The 18977-nt window shown below is 30.3% G+C and overlaps 1 protein-coding gene across 4 annotated transcripts in view; it reads right to left on the bottom strand.

Moving 5' to 3' along the window:
- Window positions 1–18977, bottom strand: part of Fstl5 (follistatin like 5) — a 757510-nt gene that overhangs the window by 633440 nt on the left and 105093 nt on the right. For 2 of the 4 annotated variants that reach the window (XM_040293119.2, XM_040293116.2), the window contains exon 3: window positions 3665–3698. In XM_040293119.2, the coding sequence (XP_040149053.1) occupies window positions 3665–3698 (34 nt within the window). The remainder of the gene's footprint in view (window positions 1–3664; window positions 3699–18977) is intronic. The other 2 variants (XM_040293117.2, XM_040293120.2) reach the window with 1 other exon arrangement.

The following is an 18977-nucleotide window of genomic DNA, read 5'->3' as shown; positions in this document are numbered from 1 at the left end:
ATCATGTGTATGTGTATATGCATGTGTGTAAAATCTGAGATAGTTCTTTAATGTTATTTATTGTCCAAAATATGCACTTAACTTTTTTAGGTATAACTTCCTCTAATGTTCACTATATAAGATACATTTCCTCCATAGTTAGAACAATTGCAAGCTACCCCTTTTCATATACATCAATGTATATAATATAAATTGTCATCTGGAATCTATAGAGAATTACAGACTTTTGAAGGATAAGTTTGCAATAATAGCATTGTCCAGTGTCCCTATACAATTAAAAGCCTCAAAATTTCAGATATGTGAAAGACTTTGATATCATGGTGTATGTTATGCTAACATTTATATAAAATGAAGTATACCTGGAATTGTTACTTGTCAAAGACCACAAGTACTTAGTAAATAAACCTGGCGCAAACATAAATAGTTCCCCTAGAACACAGGCATGCCACATTTATTCTTGTTTTTTTTTTCCTTAGAATTACAAATCACTGAGCAGTATCTATATAAATTGGCAAAAGGGACAATATTGTAGCCAAGTCATTAAAGAAGAGTAACATTAAAAGACTAAAATTCATGTCTGCACAATATATGAATATAGAAGAAAGCATTCCTAATAAAGTACACCAAATTTTCCTAATTTATAATAAGTAATTGGTTAAATAAATGGTGACCAATTTCAAAATAGAATAAAGATCAATATTTTGTTCTGAAATACTTTGGATGTGATTTCTCAGTGTGTATTAATACTGAATTTATAACTGAGAGTTAACATGAGGCACATAAAATGTTCAACACAGTGTATGACATCTATTAGGCATTTAACAAAATGCAAATCTTAAAGTTTCAACATAGATGTGGCCATGAGGGAAATAACTTTGCTGTTCAATGTCCTTTAATTGTAGAGTTTTAGAATAACCCAAACATAAATGGAAACATATTTTATTTGTATCGCATTTAAATGGGAAGAATTTAGAGTGCTCATTGAAGAGGGAAGAGGGAGAGGTTGATCTCAACAGGTATTTTAAACTAACAAACTTTTAAACTTCTGATTCCAAAAGATATTTTAAACTATTTAGAAATTTTAAACTTTACAAAGTTGATGGAAATTTGGTCCTATTTGTAAAACAACACATTTAAATTTTCAACAAATCTTCTTGTTTTATCACTGATAACTCGGGACAGATACTCTTAGATATAAATGAATAAACTAATCACAAATTTATGTATTTTTCTCAAAAATATTGGCAGGTGCTAATTTATTAGCCTTCCTATTTTATTAATATTACTCAAGTGGAAATATTTCCTAGTAATAATTTTTAAATTATTAATGTATTTTCAACGCAATGAATAATGTTGTAATATGTTATATCCATAATATCACTGAAGAATAGTGTTAACTACAGCTGCCTGGAATACTGACCCTTTCTTTTAAGCCTGTAGCAATACATCCCACACTGCATATTAAATAGAGATGTAGATTTCGCTCATTTAATAAAATTCAGTCTAGACACTAAAATCTATTCAGAAACCAATGTCAGTATATTTTTTTCAGTTAAATTTCATGTAATTAAAAATTTTAAATATGTAAAAAATATGGATTTGGACAGTGTTTCAAAATAAGAGCATGTGCAAGTCTCAGAGGTAAACCAGTTAGAGGCAGAGTTGAATGTTTCCACACATTTCAATATTTATGTACATGAAGAAAAGAGATCAGTTTTCATAGGAGTGCTTTTTACCTTAATGTAATTTTAGGTCACTGGATGATTAAGGTGGGATTGTTGTCATAAGCAAAAATAGAAATAGACACACAATGCAGGAAATTGTAAGATTAAAAATACCCTCTGTATAAATTGTTGACTATGTAATACCTGGATTCTGATACATGAAATTAGCAATTACTCTGGAAGTCCAGAGAATTAATAGTTGAAAATGCGTAATAACATCACACAAAGACACAATTCACATTTCATTAATTATTCTGAGAAATATAACATTTAATTTTTAGAAACTTTATCATCAATACATTGACTATTGTTTTCATGGCTCAAACAGCTTTTTAAAGGTTTTTTTTTCAATGTTGATATTTTAAAATGCATTTTCTAATAAGATATTATTTCAAGATGATTCCCAAACTGAAGAAAAATGTAGAGCTTTTCTCAGTAGACCTAAGCAAGAAGTCCAGATGCAACCATTGTATTACATTGTAAAATACAACATGTTTCTAGATAGTTATTGGAAAAAATAATTTACAATACTTTAGAGGATACAATTTACATATCCAAAAGCAATAAAATATAAAAAGGGAGCTACACTAAACTTATTTATATGATACTAAGTTTCAAATATGATTTAAAATTAACCTGACACACTGGATCTTTCATGAGAAGGAAGATGGGTACAGTATGTTCAAATGTATATATAATTTAAATGCAGATTATACAACACACCTTGGAGTAGAAATTCCCTTCTAAAATATAAAAGTAGTGTTTTGAGAATAAATATGTATGTTAATTTAACATGTAAAATAACAAGCTGTACTTCAGTTTGCTGAAAATGAACACATATAGTTTGGTAATCCCTACAAGGGAAGTTTAACATAATTCATTTGAATAAAATAGAATCTCACAATTTTTTTTTCTTAAATGCATTACTTTCTTATTCTTCAGTAATGTAGATACACACAGATGTTGAAACTCAGAAAACTAATAGATTAGGAGTTAATGAGGTATAGATAAATTTCTGGGTGGCAGCTATTTAGACTGGTTTAAAGAAAGTAAGGCATTTTCACCTATCTAGAAATGATCACAGTATAACTGCCCTTTCACCAATTCAGGTGCACACCTAAGCTCAGTAACTACTGCATAATTATTATATTTTAATATTGTTAGAACTCTGAGAAAAAATAAATACTCCTTTCTTTTCCAAAAGCTTGGAAGGAAAATGTAGCAATTGAACTCCATTCAAGAGGGAGTTCAATTGGGAACCTGATTCCTTTGAGAAGGGAAGGAAACAAGGAAGCCCACAATGCAGATTAAAGATGAGCATGTGCATGGAGAGGCCTGAAGGATAAACCTCCAAAGTCTGTGAAGTCCCATCATTATGATCCGCAAGAGCACAAATTGATGGAATCATTTTGTTAAAAAACTATGAGGAATTAATAATATAAATGAGTGAACTTCAAAATTAACAAAGTAAAATGTCTTTTTATGACTTTACTAGAGTATACTATTTCATAGTAAGAGTTATTACCAACTTTTGATATATAAATAAATATTTTCAAGCATTAAAATAAAAAATGAAATGAAATGACAGTGACTAAATAATGAGTTCTCCATGAGATATATTTTTTTTAAATTCCGTAAATGTAATAGAATACAACCTCATAGGGACAATGCTTGATGGGGTAATTTCATTAGAACAACACAGGGAATAAACAGAAAATAATGTAAAAGTGGTCTAGGGTAACATGTAAAGGAAAAACTAAATTTTAATAAAGAATTGCATTTGGCCCTGGAAAATTCCTAATAGCTCAAATGACTTTAAAATCACATTGAAGACTTAGAATTATCATTTATTTTCATGTTTATATACTAAATAGCATGTCATCTTTTTTCTTTGTTTTATGAATTTATATAATTATTATTTTAAAGTAGTCATTCCTTACCTTTGATTCTTGAACTTTCTTGACTTTTTTCCTGCTGGAATTAAAACAGAAGTAGTTAAAACTCTTTAAGTAAGTATGTAGTCAACAGTTTGATATAAAATATCATTGTTAAAATTAATTAAATGTTTATTTACACATAACCAGGAAACACTATAATACAATTCTCACTTTAAAATTTACTTACTTAAAATCTTTTATTGCATTAGTAATAATTCTTGGTGGATATAAATTTTCTAAGAAACCTATAGTTACATAAATATAAATTTATAAATAAATTACATATATATATGTGACACCTCTTAAATGCTTTAAATCATACCATTTAATTTCAACAGATAATGAATTATGTCTTCAGAATTTGCTTTCAACTGCTCTATATTGATCATTAATTGTTGGTAAAAGTAACAGTTTAATGGCAAACATATTGGCAAATTCCACTAAAATGACAAAAAGTACAATTTTACTGTCTTTTCTTTGATTTAACTTAGAATTGGACCCTGTCTCAGTTATTTAAGGTTAAATTGACAACAATTCTATTATTTATTCAAAGGCTGCTCCAGTCAGACCTGTCTCTCAATTTGACATATTCCTTATTAGTTACCAGGCAACCCCAAAAGAATTAGCTTGCTTTCAAGTTTAAAGTAGATATTATGCACTTTCTAACTTCTCAATTAAGATTCAAGAACAGTTTACTCTGTTTAAAAGTTTCAGGACTTCACACTGAAAATAATTTCAAATATACTTCAAAAAAGAAATTGAAATTACATATATACTGAACTACAGAGTTGCATAAATGCCAATGAATTTTGGTAACAGGAGAGAGAGAGAGAGAGAGAGAGAGAGAGAGAGAGAGAGAGAGAGAGAGAGAGAGAGCATTTTATCACAAACAATCCCAGATTCAGAGCTTGAGAGTAAAAATACATATTGGAAAATATATATTTATTGAACCAGTTAACCCAGTGCTATGATTCTCTTAGACTTTGAGACTTTGTCTTCTAATTCTCTCATACTAACATATTTAATATCTGTGTTTATATTCTGTCTATTCTTTAGCAGTTAATTGATTTTTCTAGTTCTGATTTATTTTTAATTCAGTGTCTGTTGGTCACTTAAACTAAAATTTAAATACAAAGTATTTTTAAATACATTATTAATTAATCAGTATAGGATTAGCAGTCTTAAGTTTTCCACAGGGACATTTGTTAATGAATCTTTCTTCCTTTCTCTCTCGCTCTTTCTCTCTCCTTCTCCCTCTTTCTCTCTCTCTTTCTTGCTCTAGCTCTCGCTCTCACTCTGACATTCATTTATTCATTTGGTCTTTCATTCATCCACTCTCACTAAATATGTACAGATCGCTTTCTACATATATTAAGCCATATTCTGGGTAATTAAGATTTTAAGAGATGAACAAAACACACAAAAAAAATCAATTAGGATGTATTGGAACATACTGCATAGTTGGTGTAACTTCTATTCAGAAAGAGATATGCCACAGAAGGTGACAGTGTTGGCATGGAGTGACTGCAATTAAAGAAATAGCTGCAAAGATTAATTGATTTTTGAATAAAATTCAAAGAGATATGAAGCTATGATATATGCATATATATGGTGAAAACATTCTAAGAGAGAAAATTACAACAGATCAACACCAAGACACATTATAGTAAAAATACCTAGCATACAGGATAAGGATAGAATTATAAAAGCTGCAAGAAAGAGGAATCAGATCACATATTGGGGTAAACCAATTCATATCTCAGCAACCCAGATCCTCAAAGCCAGCAGATCATGGAACAACATATATCAATCTCTGGAAAAAAATGGATGCCAACCAAGAATCTTATATCCAGCAAAACTAAGCTTTATATTTGATGATGAAATAAAACCTTCCATGATAAACAAAAGTTAAAAGAATTTACAAATAGAAAGCCTGCACTACAGAGCATGCTTAGCAAAATATTCCAAGAAGAGGAAATGCAAAAAAATAATAAAATTCAGCAGAGGGAGGGATTACACAAAAGGGAAATTTAATCAGAGGAGAAACCAAGTCACATTAAATAATTAAATACCAAAGATAAACAAAAATGGTTGGGAACACAAATCATGTCCCAGTAATAATCCTGAATGTTAACGGCCTAAACTCACCAACCAACAGACATAGACTAGCGGATTGGATAAAAAAAAAAAATGTGCTGACTCCAAGATACTCATCTCATAGAAAAAGACATCCACAAACTGAAGTGAAGGGTTGGAAAAAATATACCACTCTCACAGACTGTGGAAGCAAGCAGGGGTTTCCATCCTCATATCAAATAAAGTGGACTTCAAACTAAAGTCAATCAAAAAGGACAAAGCAGAACATTACATACTGCACAAGGGACACATACACCAACAACACTTTTCACTTTTAAATATATATGCCCCAAACAACAAAGCAACTACATTCATCACACAAATTCTTCTCAAATTCAAGAGTCAGATAGACCACAACACAATAATTTTGGTTGATTTTATCACACCTCTTTCATCAGTAGATAGATCTTCCAAACAAAAGTTGAACAAAGAAACTATAGAACTCAATAATACAATCAATAACTTAGACTTGACTGACATATATAGAATATTTCATCCTTCAATGAGAGAATACATCTTAGCAGCACATGGATATGAATCCTTCTCTAAAATAGACCACATATTATGCCACAAAGCAACTCTTAGCAAATATAAAAAAGTAGAACTACTATCCTCATTCTATCAGATCATAATGGAATTTAATTAGAAATCAATCATAAAATAAGAAATAAAATCCACTTCAACACCTGTTCATTGCATGGAGTTCATTCCTTAAAAGAAGAAAAAGTAAGCAAATAAATGACTTAACATTACATCTCAAAGCCCTAGAAAAAAAAGAACAAATCAACACCAAAAGCAGGAGAAGACAGAAAATAATTAAAATCAGAGCTGAAATCAATGAAATTGAAACCACAGAAGCAATTGAAAAAAATTGTCAGAACAAAAGTTGGTTCTTTGAAAAATAAATAAAATTGACAAACCCTTAGCAATGCTAACAAAGAGAAGGAGAGAGAAAAAATGAATCACTAACATACTGATTAAAAAGAAATATTACAACAGACACTACAGAAATACAGAAGATAATTAGATATTATTTTGAAAACTTGTACTCCAATAAAATAGAAAATACCAAAGTCGACAAATTTCTATAGTCATATGATTTGCCCAAATGAATCAAGATGATATACACAATTGAAACAGATCAATTTCAAGTGACGAAATAGCAGAGGCCATCAAAAGCCTACCAACCGAAAAAACCCAGGACCAGGTAAATACACAGTTGAGTTCTACAAGATTTTTAAAGAGGAACTAATACAAATACTCTCCAATTTATTTCAGGAAATAGAAAAAGAGGCAGCACTGCCAAACTCATTCTATGAGGCCAATATCATTCTGATTCCAAAACCAGGCAAAGACACATTAAAAGAAACAAACAAACAAATAAACAACAACAAAAACTTCAGACCAATATCTCTAATGAATATAGATGCAAACATTCTCACATTCTCAATAAAATTCTGGCAAATCAAATACAAAAATATATCAAAAAGATGGTGCACCACTAAGTGGGATTCATTCCAGGGATGAAAGTTTGGTTCAACATACAGAAATCAATGAATATAATTCATTGTATCAACAGACTTAAAGGTAAGAATCATAGGATCATCTAAATAGATTCAGAAAAAAACATTTGACAAAATATAGCACCACTTTATGTTAAAAACACTAGAAAAACTAGGGATAACAGGAGCATATCTCAATAACATAAAAGCTATCAATGCTAAGCCCAAGGCCAACATCATTCTAAACAGAGAAAAATTGAAGGCATTCCCTCTAAAAATGGAAGAAGACAGGGACGCCCTTTTTCACCGCTTCTGTTTAACATAGTTCTTGAAACACTGGCCAGAGCAATTAGATAGGTGAAAGAGTTTAAAGGAATACACATAGGAAAAGAAGAACTCAAATTGGCACTATTTGCTGATAATATAATTCTATACATAGAAGACCCTAAAAGTTCCACCACAAAACTTCTAGAACTAGTAAATGAATTCAGCAAAATAGCAGGATATAAAATCAACACCCATAAATCAAAGGCATTTCTGTATATCAGTGACAAATCATCTGAGAGGGAAATGAGAAAAACTACCCTATTTTCAATAGCCTCAAAAACAAAACAAAACAAAACAAACAAAAATACTCAAAAACTTGAGAATCAACTTAATGAAAGAGGTGAAAAATCTATATAATGAAAATTACACCATCCTAAAAAAAGAAATCAAAGAAGACCTTAGAAGATGGAAAGATCTACCTTGCTCTTGGACAGGCAGAATTAATATTATTAAAATGAACATACTTCCAAAAGCACTATAGAGATTTAATGCAATTCCATCAAAATTCCAATTACATTCCTCATAGAAATAAAATAAGCAATCATGAAATTCATCTGGAAAAACAGGAGACCCACAATAGCTAAAGCAATCCTTAGCAGGAAGAGTGAAACATGTAGAATCACTATACTAGACCTCAAACTATACTACAAAGTAACAGTAACAAAAACAACATGGTACTGGCACCAAAACAGACTGGTAAACTAATGGTGCAGAAGAGAGGACACAGAGATTAACCCACAAAACTACAATTATTTATATTTAACAAAGGCACCAACAACATGCATTGGAGAAAAGATAGCCTCTTCAACAGATGGTGCTGGGAAAACTGGAAATCCATATGCAACAAAATGAAATTAAACCCCTGTCTCTCACTATGCACAAAACTCGACTCAAAATGTATCAAGAATTTATGAATACAACCAGAGACCCTGTGTCTAATAGAAGAAAAATTATGCCCTAATTTCCATCATGTGGGATTAGACCCCAACTTCCTTAATAAGACTCCTGTGGCGCAAGAATTAAAATCAAGAATCAATAAATGGAATGGACTCAAACTAAAAAGTTTCTTCTCAGCAAAAGAAACAATCTGTGAAGTGAATAGAGAGCCTACATCTTGGGAGCAAATCTTTACTCCTCACACATCAGATAGAGCACTAATCTCTAGGGTATATAAAGAACTCAAAAAGCTAAGCATCAGAAAACAAACAAACAAACAAACAAAAAAAACCCCAAATAACCCATTGATTATAAATGGGCCAAGGACCTTAATAGACACATCTCAGAAGAGGATATACAGTTAATCAACAAATATATGAAAAATTGTTCAACATCACTACCCTAGCGATTAGAGAAATGCAAATCAAAACCTCTCTAAGATTTCATCTTACTCCAGACAAAATGGCAGCAATTATGAAAACAAACAACAATAACTGTTGGCAAGGATGTAGGGAAAAAAGGTACACTGATACACTACTGGTGGCACTGCAAATTGGTGCAGCTAGTATGGAAAGCAATGTGGAGATTTCTTGGAAATTTGGGAATGGAACCACCATTTGGTTCAGCTATCCCACTCCTCGGTCTATACCCAAAGGACTTAAAAACAGCATACTACAGGGACACAGCCACATCAATGTTTATAGCAACACAATTCACAATAGCTAAACTGTGGAACCAACCTAGATGCCCTTCAATAGATGAATGGATAAAAAAAATGTGGCATATATACACAACGGAAAATTACTCAGCAATAAAAGAGAATAAAATCATAGCATTTCCAGGTAAATTGATGAAGTTAGAGAAAATAAAGCTAAGTGAAATTAGCCAATCCAAAAATACCAAATGCCAAATGTTTTCTTTGATATAAGGAGGCTGATTCATAGTGGCATAAGGAAAGGGAGCATGGGAGGAATAGATGAACTCTAGATAGGGCAGAGAGTTGGAAGGGGAAAGGAGGTGGCATGGGGTTATTAATGATGATGGAAAGTGATGATCATTATTTTCCAAAGTATAGGTATGAAGACACGAATTGGTGTGACCATACTTTGTATATAACAGGAGATATGAAAAATTGTGTTCATATATGTATAATAAGAATTGTAATGCGTTCTTATGTCATATATAAATAAAAAAAGAAGGGAGACTATTATTGAGTATAGAACTCATGAGCAATATTTCAATCAGACAAGTAAATTTTGAAATAACCAACACATGTGTCAAATCATCAGAGAACGTCTAGTAGAATTGTATGATATACAACTAAGTATTAGAAAAATGATGAGCAAAATGTAAGGGCAAATTACCCAACAACAACCAAAAAAAAAAAAAGAAAAAAAAGGAAAAAGATACAGAAACTGCATGACAAAAATAATTATAGGAAATAAAAACTAGAGCTGCAGGGACTCCAAAGTATTATATTATTTCACCTAAATTTTTCAATAGTACAGAATTCTTGTCAGAGGTCAACAATCTTGTGTCTAACAATATGATCATAGGGCTATTGTGTTGGATGGAATCATTGCATTAAGAAATTTTGGTGTTCTTTTGGGTTTACAAATAAATTTCAAGCTATTTAGGGAAAGAGAGGAAGATTGATAAAAGTACGAAGCAGTAAAAAAATGAATATAAAAACACAGCTAGAAAAGATAGCCTTGAGATGGTATGTAAAGTCAAGTTCATAAAGATATGGTGTTTGTTTTAGCTCATTTGGGCTTTTTGTTGTTGTTGTTTCACCAAATATGTATGGGTCATCTTCTAAATATGCTAGAAATTTATATCAGTGGACTTGCCATAATTTGATGAGATTTCAGAACATTTAAATGTTGATGAATACATATTAGAAATAGGATTAAGATAAAGAGAAGAGATAATGTAACGGATTTTATAAGGTTATTGAAAAGGTGGACATGATATACAAAAAGAGACATTTCATAGGATAACCAGTTCTTTTAACAGTAGAGTTGGGCATAGAAAGGTAACAACACAAAGTGTATATAAGTCTGATAAAATTAAGCATGTTCAATCCGTTATGATTTATAAGTAGGTGGAATCTCACATAATAAATCTTGATATTGTGAAGTCTTTTTCAGCAAGTTGTGCCATAATAAGTTTATAAAAATGATATTAACATTAGTTTAGCTATAGATAAGTAATCTGAAATTCACTGATATTATAATTTATTGTAAATGTTAAAACCCATTTCTGTACAATTGTATGTAATTATAAATTACTAATGCTTAAATACTCCATAAATAAGAAAGGTTTACAAAGCATGAATTCAGGGAAGAGAACTTAGCCATTGATTTAGTGTACTGGGAAGAATGGTAGCAGACTTGACAAGTGAGGAGGGACTTAAACATAAACTACTTCATTCACTGCAACCTTGCATAGATCCCTTTAGTGGAGACTTATTTAAAATTTTCAAGTATTAACTATTTCTACTTGCTTTGCTTTGATCACTAAAATAATGCATTATTCCACTAACAATGTATATTTTCCATTGTTTTATTTTATGAACTAATACTTAATTTTTAAAATGAATCAAATGTATGAAATATGATATATCAAGAGCTTTGTAATGTTTTGAACAAATAATAATAAAAAAATTTAAAAAAACAAACTACATGACAATCAAGAAGATTTGGATTAATTGTTATTTCAGTACTTTAAAGAATAAAAGTCCCATTCAACCTTGAAAAAAATAAAATAAAATAAAATGTTAATTTTGAAAATGAGGACAGGTTATGTAGAAAGTTGTGACTATTTAATTATGTGAGAGTCATAAAAAATCAGAAAGATTTGTATCTTGTCCACATGATATATTTGAAAAACATTTTACAATAGCAAAACTTATGTCTTTTCTAATAGAAGAACATCAATATTTCATGATATAACTCAATTTTAATATTATTTCCTAAGATTTTATGATATCATAATCGTGTCTTAAAATAAGAAATATATTTTGGCCATGTATCAAAACTAAATAATAGCAGCCATTCTTGTTTTACTTTGTACTACAATATTTCTTGGAAAACTTCCCAAATACTACATATTAATTATACTAATAGACTTTATGAAATACAGCCCCATGGTTAAAGAGGACTAATTGACTTTGCAGACAGTATGATAAAGACTAGCAAAGGTAATTTGGGCAGAAGTTAGATTCAGAAAAGATACAGGAGTATATAAAATGGTCTCTTTATTTTTAAAAATTATATAGTAATTTAATGTAGCTAAGTATAAAACCAAGTAAAGTTGGGATGCACAGTAATTTTATAAATAACGGGAAGCACTCCTAAAACATATCAGTAAACTAGAGTGTAGACAAATAAGGACAATACAGAAGTTGCTAGTACTGAGCATTTTGGAGTAGGTAGTATTATTAAAACTTTTATCCCAAGTTCGAATTTATGGCATGACAATTATTAACAGAGCAGGCTGTCTACCTTACTCTTAACTCTTTCCTTTGATGTAATTATTATTTCCCAGACAAATGCATTCAACTCAAAGTGGTAAAAATGAGTGCTAATTAGCAGTAGAATACTCAATTTCATCTATATTTGTGCCCCTGTACTAAATGGAGAAAATATAAAATATTGAAGAGTTTTTAAAGTATTTATTAGAGGTCTTAAGTAATATGGATTTTACATTCATGAAAGTTGGGAATAGGAGACTGGTTGAGTAGAATCACCTTATTATAATCTCATAACAAATGTCTTCCATGCCATTCTGACCCATAAATACCAGTGAATATGTGAGTACCCCCCAGCCCCCACCCACACATTTTCTCAGAAAATCTATTTTCCTGGTGGCAATTTCATTATAGAAATGCCTGCAAAATGAAAGTTATAGGCAAACACTTGCAGTGTATCCAGCCTACTCAATCTTGGGGACACAGATATATTGTCAATAAATGGTATTGCTGAATTTTCAGTTTTATTTGGTTTAATCACAGTTTTCTCATATTTTATTTAAAATACTTGTATTGGAATTTGAGTCATGTTCCTGACCCAGTGTTACCTTCTCAATGAGGACCCTCCTGGATATTATTTTTCAAATATACCTTTATTACTATTTGATTTTCTTTAAGATTTGTCCATTCTTCACAGAAGTTACCACTTCCTGTAATAATATATATTTAGGTATGCATTGTCTGTTTTGTTCATTGAAGTGGATACTCCATGAGCAATAGAAATTTACAGTCTTTATTCAAATAGCCTCAGTGTCCAGAAAGAACATCTGCCAGAGTGGGCACTTTTCCTGACAGTCTCTGAACTCTAGAATATAATAGTCTAGTGGAAGGAGATTCAAAATATTTACATAAGAAGTGACTTTTAATAGTAAAATAATGGATTGAATCTAGAATATGCAATCAGGAGAGAAATTCAGTCGTTTTTAACTGGGGCAGATGAAGGGAATTTGTGAGGTAAGGGAGAAACTGAGAAATCTACAAGAGAAGATGTGATTGGTAAGAGAAAAATATTTTATCTCCACAGAAAAGGGAAGAAATTCATTCTATACAGAGGAAAGAACATTATAATGTTAAAGATACAGGTTACTAGAGCAGAATAGGAAATAGTAGTTATTAAATAGGGTTTCAAAACTAGTATGTTTCAATGATTCATAAAGAAATAATTTTTATACTTACAAGGAAGATCACTAGATTTATTAATTATCTAATACTTAGCAGACACAAAAGTAATAAGAATATTTTCTACAATTTGTATGTTGTGCATATGTGTGTGTGTGTGTGTGTGTGTGTGTGTGTGTGTGTGTTCATTCAAATTAAAACTTGAAAAAGAAAGTCAGATTTTGAAGATCAAGAGCACATTGTCAAGGGCCTGGGGATGTGGCTCAAGCGGTAGCTCGCTCGCCTGGCAGGCCTGTGGCCTGGGTTCGATCCTTAGCACCACATACAAACAAAGATGTTGTGTTCGCTGAAAACTGAAAAATAAATATTGAAATTCTCTCTCTCTCTCTCTCTCTCTCTCTCTCTCTCTCTCTCTCTCTTTCTCTTAAAAAAAAGCACATTGTCAAAAATCTTGGGCTGTTGTTCAAAAAACAAAGTATAACTAAATTTATCCACCAAATATCTTTAATACTCAATAATAATTGTATTGTGGTTGTATTATATATATTCTAAGTTTAAATATTAATTTTAGAAGTCCTATGAGATGGAAATTTATGTTCATGTAAATTTAGTATAAAATAAATATTCATTATAAGAAATAAATAATCATTCTCATTTAAATTAAATGTAAACATCAGAAATTTGTATTTTATTACAAAGATCATGTATGTCTAAGTAAATGAATGAGACATATGAATAAACAATCAGTACATGTGTCAAATGCAATAAAAAAGGATTTGTTCAAAGTATCAGTAAGGACATTTATCCTTGATGGACTCATGAAAGTAATGAATACTCTGGGTCTTAAAGGGGTAAGCAGCATTTAACTTTGAATTGAAATATGAGGAAATATAATATTAATATATAGTGATAAAATAATTTTCTTCTATTTCCTAAAAAAAATGTATGCCCAGTTAAGTAGTATAGCTGAAACTATTTATTAAAAATCTACAGAAATAAACCTGTCAAATATTATATTAGTTTAACAATGAAGTGTGAAAAATAATAATGATTTTTCAACACAAATCACTAATAAAGGGATTTTTAATGAATTAAAATATAAGTCACTAATACTTAATAATTTTGTTATGGAAATTAGTGATGTTTCATGATTTGAGTGAAGACATTTATATTATATTTCCTTCTAAACCTTATTTATCGATTACTAGATTTACATTTGTAACTTATTATCTCCTAAAGGACCTATGGATAATAATTTTTATGGCCATATAATGATTTATATTTGATTTTATAGTGATTTGAAGTAGAATGTGTCTTATCTAGTAATATAATTTACAGAGGCTATCAATAAATCACTAACAAAAAGACATGCACTCTGTAATGTAGAAAAGAGATTTATTGCCAGATATCTCAGTTAATCCTCAACTAATATAAGATACTCTGTTCTCAGGCAACCAAGGGTCTTAATGGGAAAGATCAACCCAATGGAAATCATTATAATAGAGTCTAAGTACAAATATCCCCACTGCCCATTTCAGAAGGCAGAGGAATAGATTGCATATCTCTAATAAAATAAAATTAAGACCTGTAGAATAATAAAGGTAACAATAAGACATATCATCTTACAAAGCAGAAGGAAATTTTTAAATTCTTTTTTTTAAAGAGAGAGAGAATATTTTAATATTTATTTTTAGTTTTCGGTGGACACAACATCTTTTTTATTTTTATGTGGTGCTGAGGATCGAACCCAGCGCCCCTAGCATGCCAGGCGAGCGCACTACAGCTTGAGCCACATCCCCAGCCCAATTTTTAAATTCTTTACATACATTAGCTCATTTTAGGTGCCCAAATGTCATGCTGTAGTTTTCCCAACTTAAATCCTTACAACTCAAATGTACAGGGAGATTTAAGGGAACCCTGACTGTGGCATATACGGTAGCACTTTCCAGAAAATATGATTTCATGATATCAGAACAAAATGTGAGTTTAACTACCATTTAAAAATCATGAACCCTGTATCTGGGATCTTCTTAAAATAAGTAGAGAAATGTTTGACAGGATTTCCAATTCTATTTTGGCAGGTAGGTAGAAATGGCTATCATAAAATCAGTCTAATTTTAATGGAAAGGCGAATGAGACCTAGATCATTATACTTATAATTGTTCATGTTAAAGCTTCTGTCTCAAAAATATATAATCAACTTGAAGGACTAAAATATGTGAAAGATTTATTGAAAAGGAAAATCTCAGAATAAATTATCTGCATGACACTCAATAACATCTTAGAGACAAAGATACAATTATGTGTCAAGTATTCATCTGAATTCTCCTCCCCTGTCATTATTAATTTCTTCCTCTTTAGGAAAATGCAGACAGATTTATTTTACAAGTACATTTAATATCCATGATATATCTCCCCAAAGCTTTAACTGGTTTCAAGTATTTAAAATCACCAAGAAAATAAATAAACATAAATAACAGTAATGAATAATGGAAAGATATTTCAGCTATTAATTTATGGTAACATTATAAACTAGATATTCTTAAATGCCATCTTCAAAGATTTGTGGTTTCCATAATTAAAAGAGATAGCTGAAAGTAAAAGTCTTTTACTGATGCTGAAACTGTAGAAATGTGTTTCACTTAGTATATCCTATGGAAAGGGAAGAAAAGGTATTGAAACTGTTCAAAATGAAGATTTGGAAAAGAAATGGCTTATAACACTAAACCATTGAGTTGGTCTGAGAAAAAAGACTGAACTTAATTAACTTAACCAATTTTTTAAAAATCTACAAAAAGCCAGGTAAAAACATGCAACTGTAGTACTACCATAAAATTGTCATAAATCCATGAGAATATCAAAGGCTTTTGTAATTGGTATGGGTAACCAATGATAAATCGTTGGACATTAGAATAAAAGAACACTTTTAATATTTATTCTTAACTCTACATCTATTCAACTCCAAATAACTTATAAATTCCCCTTCCATTTGTGGCACGGTTTGTGTATGAAGTATAATCATAAAAGTCTCATGTACTAATGAACGAATGGTCACAGCTGAAATGATTAGATTTTAAGAGCTATAACATAAAAATAAATCAATCCACTTGTTGGCTTAATAATTTGAAAGGTCTACTGTACAGGGTGGTAATAGTAGGAAGATATGATTTGGAAATAATACATTTATCTGTGACTTATTTTTCTGCTTACTATCTGATTAGCTTTCCTCCACCACCACTTCTGATATGATTTTCTGTCTTACCACAAGCCCAGAGCAGGGAGCTGGCTCACCATGGCTCAAATTGAAACTGTGAAGCCCAATAAACTTTACTTCCTCTAAATAGTCATTGTCAGATATTTTGGTCATAGTGATGGAAAACTGTCACCATTGGCAATGTAACACATCATGTTTTATATAGAAACTACAAAGCCTAATGTCAGTAGGATTATTTCATTGAAAAATCAAACCCCCAGGTAGGATAAATTAGCAAATTTTATTTACTTGTTGTATTCCTACACTTACCTACTAATTATTTAAAGCAATTAAGATTTTTAAATAAGCATAATGAGTATACTCAAGACATTCTGACAACATGAAATTAGAATAGGAAAAATAAAGACTAAGTAAATATCAGGTATTAAAAATGTACTATTTAAAATATTAAATAAGGAAAATGTGTTTAATAATAAGAAGTTTTCAAATTAGCCATGATTAATGAATAACAAACTAAAGAAAGGCATAACATAAATAAAATGCTATGCTTTTAAAAGAAATCAAATGTAAACTTTACAGAACAAAGAAGCTCATGAAAGAGTTTCATCAAGTGGGGTTCTATCTAAGTGAATTTTTGATGAACCTGAATCTCAAATCAGTTGACTCTTCCTTTCCCTTAAATGAAATCAAGTTTTAATAGCAACAGTGGCTGATTATTCATCCTTCCCAATTTAAATAGCTCATCTTCCACTTGGAACAAGATGGTGCAGGTGAAAATAACTATAAAGAACTCAGAAGTAAAATTTCTATAGAAATGAAAGGCAAAATGACTACCATAAACTACATGGAAAAAATATAATTTGAAAATAAGCATGGTGACTCCAAAATATTTTAGTAATATGAAGTTAGAACAAGAAAAATGAAGAAAAACTAAGTGAAAATATCAGTCATTAAATATCATAGTTTAATGAATATGATAAATGAATTAAACAACAAACTAAATGAAGCTACATTGTCAGTAAATTTGAAAACTGACTCATGGCAAAGAATTCTAGAAAGAAAGCAAGAGTTTATATAAGAACAGCTAAAGGACATTAGGGTGGTTTTATGTAGCAAAAACAAACAGAAAAAAAATCAACTGTTAAGAAAAATTCCAGACAAATAAGAAGCCTAACTATGGAAATTAGGAAAGAGTTAAAGAACTTGTGAAACCAAATTTTCCACAAGTAAATATAAACCTAAAATTGAAACAGGTTTTTATTTTTAAATTTTTTAAATTTAATTTTTTTGTGGTGGACATGGGAATTGAACCCAGGAATTTTTACCCTGAGACACATCCCTGAGCCCTTTTTATTTGTTTATTTTATTTTATATTCTATTTTGAGACAGAGTCTCTCTAAGTTGCTGAGTTTGTCTTGAACCTGCAATTCTTCTACCTCAACTTCTGAAATTGCTGAGATTATAGGCATGCACTCAAGATGCCCAGCTGAAAGAGTTTTTTAAATGTCACCTAAGAAATCATTAAAAAATCACAATTATATTCATAGAATTAAATTTAGAAAGCTCAACTATAAATATAGAAATATATATAATATACACAATTAATATTGAAATATATTAATATATATGTATTTACACACATATATGTGTGTGTGTGTATGCGTGTGTGTGTGTGTGTGTGTGTGTGTGTGTGCGTGTATTAAACTCCAAAAAAGATCAGTACTCATAACGGAACAACAATTATTTTGACATTAGTCTTCTCACAGCAACATGACTACAACAACAAAATGGAATATTATTTTATAATTAGTACATAAAATACATTAAAATGTATATTGTAGTTAATAATATAGATGTCCTTAGAGGAACGGACATAGTTTTAATATTTTGGATTTTCATACCTCAGCAGAGCTCTTCACTATTATCAGTATGATTTGTTGTTGGTGGTGGAGGTGCACTTTGAAAATCATTCTTGTATAAAATATTTTAAAAAGACAAACAAAGTTCGAGGAGAGTTTGATAAGAAAACAACTATGTGATTTCAATTGTATTACTACTTAAATAATCAGAACAAAATAGAATAAGAACAGAGAAACTAGTTTCATGTTAAGGTAATGAGAAAGATGTATATAATATCAACTTGGTGAGTTTGAGGTTGAGGAAAGTAGAAAACAAAGAGAGTTTTAGTTTATTCTAAAATAATTGTCATTGAATAGAATGGCATAAATGTTAATGAATTTAATCAATAAAATATAAATATGAATTTTCAATAGTTATGTTACAATAAAAAATGAAAATAATGTTACAAAAACTTGATTTTCAGACCAAAAAAAGGAAATCAATTCTTAAAATGAAAGCAGAGAAGAAGAAAAATGGAACATTGGAGTAGTTTAGAAACATATATGGCAGATGGCAGAAATAAAAACTAGTGTGACAGAAGTAATAAGAACTACAAATGGCTTAAATTGACCTTTTAAAACACATTAATGGCTCAAAAAACAGGAACTAGCAATACATGGTGTTTAAGAAACACTTAAAACAAAGTACCAA

Source organism: Ictidomys tridecemlineatus, chromosome 9 (genome assembly GCF_052094955.1).
Source record: "Ictidomys tridecemlineatus isolate mIctTri1 chromosome 9, mIctTri1.hap1, whole genome shotgun sequence".
NCBI lineage: Eukaryota > Metazoa > Chordata > Mammalia > Rodentia > Sciuridae > Ictidomys > Ictidomys tridecemlineatus.
The sequence above is the reverse complement of the archived record's forward strand: the minus strand, read 5'-3'. Positions and strand labels throughout refer to the sequence as shown.